General features: G+C 45.6%; 1 protein-coding gene across 1 annotated transcript; it reads right to left on the bottom strand.

The window, feature by feature from the left end:
- Positions 1–2,191: 2,191 nt before the first annotated feature.
- On the bottom strand, positions 2,192–8,040 carry tbx22 (T-box transcription factor 22; the record flags this gene model as incomplete). The annotated part of the gene is made up of 8 exons (XM_079268503.1): positions 2,192–2,733; positions 2,827–2,912; positions 3,133–3,197; positions 3,975–4,139; positions 5,622–5,796; positions 5,888–5,989; positions 7,233–7,467; positions 7,902–8,040. 8 exons carry the CDS (start codon positions 8,038–8,040, stop codon positions 2,192–2,194), a joined length of 1,509 nt encoding a protein of 502 aa, XP_079124629.1.
- Between the last annotated feature and the right edge of the window lie 270 nt (positions 8,041–8,310).

Raw genomic sequence — 8,310 nt, 5'->3', positions numbered from 1 at the left:
GGACGAGCGGCGTGGTTAATCATCGACAGGCTGATAACGGGCTAACGTTTGGGTCTAACAAGTTCTCAAACACATGGTGAAGTTTGATAGGACAAGAAAAGACGACCATTAAATGTATAAAAGCTTGTAATATAAGAAATATATCCAAAATGTCCCAAAATACAACTCATTTGAAGCATTCGTTTGTGAAATCCTCGCATTCTTGACAAGAGTTGAGAGGATTGATACTCTCATATATGGTTGTTGAATATAAAGCTACAGACGGTAGCTGGTTAGCTTAGCTTAGCATTGGCTCTGTCCAACAAAATCTCAAACCTCTCAGGCCGGTTTCCCCGTCTCCAGTCTTTATGCTAAGCTAAGCTAACTGGCTGTCGCTTCATATTAACGACATAGTACAGCGTCGATCTTCTCATATAGCTCTCAACAAGAAAGCAACAAAAAAAAGAAGCATTTTCCATCATGTCAAACTGTTGTTTTTTTACTTTTACAGGCTGTTGTAAGTTGAGTGAACCAAGCACCATTTGTACTGCTGACTAAAGTGAGCAAAAGCTAATCTTCCAAACTCCATGTCAGTCACAGCGCAGTCGTATTTACACTCTGTTGATGACAGGTGCTCATGTTATTCTATGTAATGTGTGTTTCTGTGTTACTCTACTGGAGAGCAGCAGGTGCAGAGGTCAACCCCCCCCCCCCCCCCTATGAAACCAATTCGTCCAATTGAGAGATCAGGAATTAGTCGGGAGTTTAAAATGATTGTCCCGCAAAGCCCAACATGGAAATGACAGACAGTATCACGTAACCACCACAGATTATGTCCGTCTGCAGACAAAGGGCCGGCTGTTAGATTGCGGCGCACCTGACCGCTTGCTGAAACGCGGGGGCCATCCCCGACCTCCATCCCCGGCCTCCAGTTCCTCAATTGACTCCTTCCTGCTATTTCCACGTCCAGCGCAGCATTAGCTCGCCGCCACGCTCGACCCTGACAAGTAAATTGCTGTTTGGTTACGACCGTTTGTCGGGAAACAGGCCATTTCCCCCCGCTTTGCCTAAACCGCTGATCCTTGCTCTGCAGGGAGAGGGGGGGGGGAGGGAGGGAGGGAGGCAGGTGAGGGAGGGTGCAGGGGTTTTGAGTCTGAGCTGAAGGCAGGAATTATCACATCAGCGGCTGAACGGGCGTGCCCTGCTTTGGTATGGACTAAACACCACCGCATTATTGGCCCACAGTAGGTCTTCACTCTGCTCCTCGTGGCACACTGCTGCTCTGAAAAGCCGTCCGCATGTCTCCACACAGCGGTGTTGGTTTACTGTTGATCCTGGAACAATGTTACAACCGTGATTACAGCAATGATGACACGGCTGCGAGGAGCCTTCTGCTCGGCCTAATAAAGGCCTCTGACGAATAACCCTTTCACCTCCATGCGGCTCTGATTAGCGCCGTTATTGGTAATAAAGTGCAGGAGTGGAAAATGCCGGCTGAAACCTAGCAGCTGTTGTTCTTCCTCCTAAAATCACAGTGAGACCTGATGAGCTCATGTTATTAGTGAGGGGTGGCTGGGCCTGACACTGAGATACAGCTGAGTTTAGGGCTCGGAGAACACAGAACACGCTTTGTTTTTTCATCACGTCTGTCCTGTAGTTGGACCACTGACACTTTTTACATCATTTACATCATTTCTTATTCAGTATATTTCTTATTCCTGTTACACAGAAGCACGTGTTTCTGAAAAGGTGTTTCAAAGAACATTTTGAATGCTGGTGTGTGATCTGAACAACAAAATATGACTTTAATAGGCACTTATGGTCAGTTTAACAGTCATTCATTGATATCTACATTACATACCTCAGGTCCTAATGCTGATGCTCTTTGGTAACGCCATTACAGCGAGGGAAGTAGCGAAGGCGGGAAAAGAAACTGTGCTCTCTGTCCCAAATAAAAAGCTGCATCCTGTCTACGTTTCTGTTCACTTCGATGTCGGGTGTTTTTGGCACAAGCAGTGAAGGGGAGCAGCTCATGATCTGCTTCAGGATCAGTTGTTGTTTTTTCAGTGCTGGTAAATCCAACACAGCATACGAAAGTGTATCGCTCCTCTGGGTCTCGCTCCTATAGAGAATCAGCCCTCTCGGTTTTGTTGCTGTAGGCTTTGGCTCGTTACACTCAATGGGCCGGAGCCTGAAAAGTGCGGTCCAGCTGTCAGAGGCAGTGGTTGGTGGTCGGGTGCCACGGAGACTGGCGCAGCAGACAGTCTGTGGTGTTTTCGGCTAGTTTGGCGTGCCGGGAAATGGCTGCGAGCTGCGGGTTCAGGGGGAAGCTGTAGCGGTACAGACAGTAGGGGCCCGCAGTGTCAGAGAGATGAGGGAGCAGAGAAGGCCCCTGGGGGCTGAGGGGGCCGTGGAAGGGGAAGAGGCAGTGGGAGCTCCCCGGAGACCCGAGAAGACACGGGTCCCTACAGTGGGGGGGTTTCTTCGCCTGCAGCGCCGAGAAGAGCGAGAGGTCTGTGAGCGGAGACAGCGGGGCCAGGCCTCTCAGTCTGTCCGCTCCCAGGGAGGAGAAGGCCCCGCTGGGCAGCGGGGAGCCCGGCGAGGAGGTGGAGGTCTTGCCGTGGAGGGGAAGAGCGAGGGCGTGGAGGGCGGCGTCCTGGCAGGACAGCGCGGAGATGGCGAACGGGTGAAAGGACGCGGAAGAGGAGAGGGGGAGAAGAGTCTTCACGCTGCCGGTCGGCGACCCCGAGCTCCCTGTTGAGAAAGAAAAAAAGAAAGACGTCAGAAACTTGAATCACAAAGGCAAAAACTATTGGAGAAAAGTAATAGGAGCTGCAGCACATTTACCTTGGAGCTGTATGGCGAATGGCTTGAAGTCGAAGCTGAGAGGGCCTCTCCAGGGATACGACTCCAACAAGCCATCCAACACTCCCCTGCACACACACACATAAAGTGTAAAAGCACTAAAGAATGCTGTTTCAGGTATTTAAATATTGGTTCTGAGAGGTGTGAAACTCTGCACTACACATTTCAACTTCATGTGAAGGTTTTATGTGGTGTCAGATGCCAGTGGCTGAGCCTTAAAACCCTCTCGCGTGCTGTAGTGGAGCACTTTCTGAGCTAAAACAAGTGTTTTGGTGAGGTTTGCTGTACCTATTCCTTCCTGGATCTCTGAAGCCCTTGGCGAACGGGTTCCTGTCGATCTTCAGTTTTGTGATCTTGCCCCAGGAGAGAGGAATGGACACCGGTTAGAGTGGACGCGTCAAGCGCAGACGTGTTAAGCTAACAACGAGCTCAGCTTCACGGCAGCGTGGCGAGTGGCAGAGCTCTCTCCCTCGGGGACTGCATCTCCCAGCAGCACCCGGGGGCGAGCAGCCACGTCAAACAGGGTTCTCGGAGGTCGCACGGTTTTATTTGGTGCTTTATTAACGGGCTGCGTGGACTCCAGCGGTCGGCCCACGTCACAGCTCGTTATTGAGTTTCTGTAATAATACGTTCACTGGTCGTAAAAAACGAGCCATGATGAAGAGAGCCGGCGGTCCCCGCAGACGCCTCTGTTACTGGAGGAACTGTAGCCAACAGTGGGGTCAGGAACACAAGCACACACACACACACACACACACACACACACACACACACACACACACACACACACACACACTCTCCCCGAGCAACTGAAAAACCAGGACACTGTAATTCGTGATTTTGCTGAGACCACAGAATATTTGGCCTCGTCACCTCCATGATGTTCAGATTAAAGCATCGATTGGATCACTGAGGAATATTGCAGGTGCTGCGTGCATGAAAAGATGTTGGCTTTCTTAATATTTCTGGCACATAAAGCATGTAAATATGCAACATCGGATACAGCGGATTCTAAATTCAGATGTTTGAAAACAGCAGATGACTACACATTTTGAATGTATCGTGTTCTTCTGTTTCAACAGTCAAATCCATCGTTTGTGATCACGCTACAGAGCATATTTGGGTGTTACCTGTTGGTTCTGATAAGCCGTGACTGTGGTGAACTCCGTTTCTGGGAAGGAGAAGCTGTGGACTCCTTCAGCAGGCAGCGACTGGATCTGTGACAAGTCCATGCGCGGGTCGTTCCGGATGACGTGCACACGTGGCTTGTATTTATGCATCGACTGGAGAATAATCTGGACGGAGAGATGAGGAGGAACCGTTGTGTTTTACAACAAATATATGGGGCTGCAACTGAGGTTGCAGGTCACTAACAATAAATATCAAGATGATTTTTTTCTGATTAATCGTTTGGTAAAATGAAATGTCAGATAATAGTGAATAAGATCCTTCACACTTTCCTGAAGCTCATCAAATTGTTTTTTCTTTGTCCAAAAACCCAAAATATCCAATTTACTGTCACATGAGACAAAGAGTTGAGCGGCTGAAATCAAAGAACCTTTAGCTTGAAAAATAAAACCTTAAACTCTATAAAAATAAAATGATCCGAATAGCTGTTGTAACTTTTCCCTCAATTAACTGTTTAACCGACCAAAATAATAACATTTAAAAACTGTGGGAAATGAGCGAATGAGTTCAGCTGCACAAACAATATAATATGATAAGAGAACAAAATAAAACGTAATGTAGGCACCACAGTCTATAACAACACAATGTAAAATAGTATTACAGCAGCTGTTACGTATACGTTAAAACTAATACAGAGTTCGCTAAAATGTGCTATTCAACATATAAAACCAACAAATCATCAAATATAATTCAATCAGTGCGCCATACAAATATTAATCAACGAACCATTTCATGGAAATTGACAGGATTTTTATTTGACATCTCTAAAAAAAAATGAAACAAAGAAAATAGTAAGACTTATTTATCCCAAAACTGAATTTTGCAGTTTATAGAGTAGCTTTTCTTGTGTTATTATTATTATTATCATTATTATTATTTTTATAAACAGCCAGAGTAAAATGGTAAATTACATGAATTAACAGTTTGACCGCTTTGTCTACAAAACTAAAATTTTCCTTTTTAACCTACAGGAGCCAAGTAAAAATAATGTAATAAGGTTTCACAAGAAAAAATCAGATTCTTTCTAAAATTCACAAAGCAGCCAAACTAACAAATGGAATATAAACAAGACAATCGACACTTCTTATTTCGTGTTCAAAATAAGCATAAGAGTTCCAGACAAGAGGTAAACTGACCACAACAACATCAGGGATTTCTCCAGTTTCTACATTCCTCCATCGTTTATGAATCCCCTGAACACACCAACTCCAGCGTGGTTTTACAAACACAAGGATCAAGTGAAAAGCCACCTACAGCCTCCAGGCACCACATCCGTCACACCTGTATACATCGCTGAACCTTTACAGGATTTCCTCTTCCTTTATCCCTGAAAGGCAGAGGCCCCCAGGCTTTCCTCTCTAAAGGAACGCTCCACGAGACATGGGGTTCAACATGTGTCTGAAGTTGACCCTGCTGCGCCTTTACCATCTACACATATACCATGCGGCAGAAATGAACAAATATAAATAAAGTAAATAATATATTAAAATAATTTTGGGTTAAAAAACATTAAAATCACACTGTTGGACAGAGAGAGGAGAGAAAGAGAGAGTAAGACAAGGCAGCGCATGCTCAGATGGGTTACCTACATGCGCCTTATCGTCCATCTCGTTGTTGGTGAGTTTGACTCGGTCAAAGCTGATGACCTGACGCATCCACGTCTCTCCCGCGCACGGCGAGTCCGGGTGCACGTAGAGCCTGGGAGAGATGCACGAGTGGTCCGTGTTTCCGGCCACCATCCACTGCGAGCTGTGGTACACGTACCTGCAGGCCAGGGCGTAGATATATGAGTAAATAAACGCATAGACGCAGCGGGAGTTTAACTAATTGAATACACTCACACACATACACACACCTGTAGCGTTTCGAGTCCACGGGCATGACGTCCATTGCGATGTAGTACTGCTGGCACGGGTCCAGGTTGCGCACTTTGACGCGCACAGAGGGGAACATTCTCCTGACGAGAGGTGAGAGAAGAAGCGCAGCACGTTCACCTGATATCCGAGTCGTGTTTTATTCTTTTTAAAACCTTTCTGAAAAAAGGGAGTCTGTCTTAAAACCGCACAGAAGATCAGCGGTTAAGTTCAGAGTCCTCGAGGGGCCACGAAGGCATCTTCACCATCGAGATTTATAGCGCGTGTTCTCCGTATGTTGTGGAAACGGAAGCTAGACTTCAGCAGGTAGTTATGTACCAATAACTCATTTCTGGAATTAAAAAAACAAACAGAAGAAGACGCACATGGCCTGCTATTACAGCACAAATTAATTTCGTTGAAACTGACAGATAAAGTTATTCTCATCGATCTATGCCAAAGAACATCCACGTGCCATATGACTATTATGTCATCAATAATCCTGGATCATATTTAATAAGTCTTCTTTTAAATTGTGTCCCGGTAAATAGAGTTTGATTCAGTTCGACTAAATGCAATAATTCAACAATAATTATTTTTTTGTTCCAAAGACAAAATAAATACACCATCACATTATAAGTTTGTCTGCTCACCCAATCAAAGGACACAGTGAATACTGAACGTCTGGTGTATGCCTTATATATTGTAATAAACTGCTTACAGCACGTTCAGAGTCCTTCTACACCTGATACACGGGCACCATGTGACCGCAGGACAGTTCATGTAAATATCATATCATCATGCCACTGATGATGAACTATACAGCTTGTTTTTCATAACTGACACCTGAACACGTAAACGATGACATGACCGAATAAGATTAAATAAGATTCTCATTTTTTTTAAACAAAAAGTTAGATTGTCCCTATTTGAGCAAAGGCCCCATGGGCCTGCTCTTATTCCGTGAGATTAAAGACGATTGCTTGTTTTTATCACACTGAGAGAAGGTATATATTATGTTATTATATTATAAGTATTTATTTTGTTGAAAGAGTAAAGGATCCTATTACAATCTCATCAGGGATTTTGTTTTGTTTTAGCTGGTGTGTTTTTACAATAATTAAGTACATACACATAATAATACATATCATTATGAATAGACTCAGTCGTTGCCTGTCAGATGTTGTTCCTCTTGTCCCCGGATATGTTGGCCAAATAGGTGTGAAAGTTTTGCAGAATAGAAACAAACATAAAGCCTTAAAGGCCAGTTTACAGCAGCGTTAATCCGCTCCATAACATACAGATCACTGTAAAGTCTGTCTCTCTGATCCAGATTTGTTTTTTTACCTGCCAGCTTTGGTAATGATCATCTCGGTGCCGATCTCGTAGAATCTCTTCCACAGCTCGGAGCCCTGCAGCTCTGCCCGGACCTCTCTGTGCGGGCGGCAGTCGCTCTCCTTCGGCTTGCTCTCCTCCCCGCTGGGGTCCGCCTCTTCGGACCCTGATCCGAAGGTCTGTCTCTCCGGGTCACAGCACGTGTCCTCTGCCCTCTTCATCTGGCTGACTGGATGTTCGTTCAGGCCTATACAAGGGGCAAAGACTGGGATCAGTGAGGCGCTGACAGAAAAGAAGCCTGGTCGGGCATTTAGGGCTACACGTTGCAACTTTTACTTTTTTTTTAATTTAAAGTGTGTAGATATAAATAATGTAGGCTATAGTCTCATACAAAGGAACAGGAAGTTGCTGAAATCTTTGTTTGAGTGAAAACAAAACGTTTTTCCCTTTGAAAAATACTTTTATCTGATCATTTTGGTTTTAAGATGATAAAACATTTAAAAAAAAGTTGATTTGTGAAATTGTCAACTGTAGGAAACGGAAGAACTAAAAGGTCTGACGGGGCAAAATAACTTGTAAACTGACGACTGCATTTCCACAGCTTGTGCGTAAAATGCGTGTAGGCCTACATTAAAGCAATAAAGTGATCGTAAAAACCCAGCAGTCCTTCTGCCTCCTCACCGGTGAAGATGCTCGTATCGCTGCCGGTGTCTCCAGCTGAACTTGACTCGTGTCCCTCCGACACTTTCATCTTCTTGCAGGGTTTGCCGACCAGCGCCTCCACGGAAAACGCGTGAGCCCGGGAACTCAGACCCTGCATCTTGGCGACAGATCCCGTCTCTCTGCAGGTCCTATATCCGTCTGAATTTTGACTTTGCCCCGCACAAGGTTCGGTGTCCCGGCGCATTGAGAACAGGACGGGGTAGAACCGGCAGCAACAGCAGCAGCAGCAGCACCTCAGGGAGACCCTCTTCACTCACGGCGGCTCCGTGACGCTGCGTAATTGATCCGGTGCATTCCCATGTGTTCTCCGAGACGCGCGCCCTCATCCAAAAATCCTTGATTGTTGGCACGCCTCTCCTCCTCACTA

The sequence above is a fragment of the Melanostigma gelatinosum genome (genome assembly GCF_949748355.1).
Source record: "Melanostigma gelatinosum genome assembly, chromosome: 5".
NCBI classification, from domain to species: Eukaryota; Metazoa; Chordata; class Actinopteri; order Perciformes; family Zoarcidae; genus Melanostigma; species Melanostigma gelatinosum.
The sequence above is the reverse complement of the archived record's forward strand: the minus strand, read 5'-3'. Positions and strand labels throughout refer to the sequence as shown.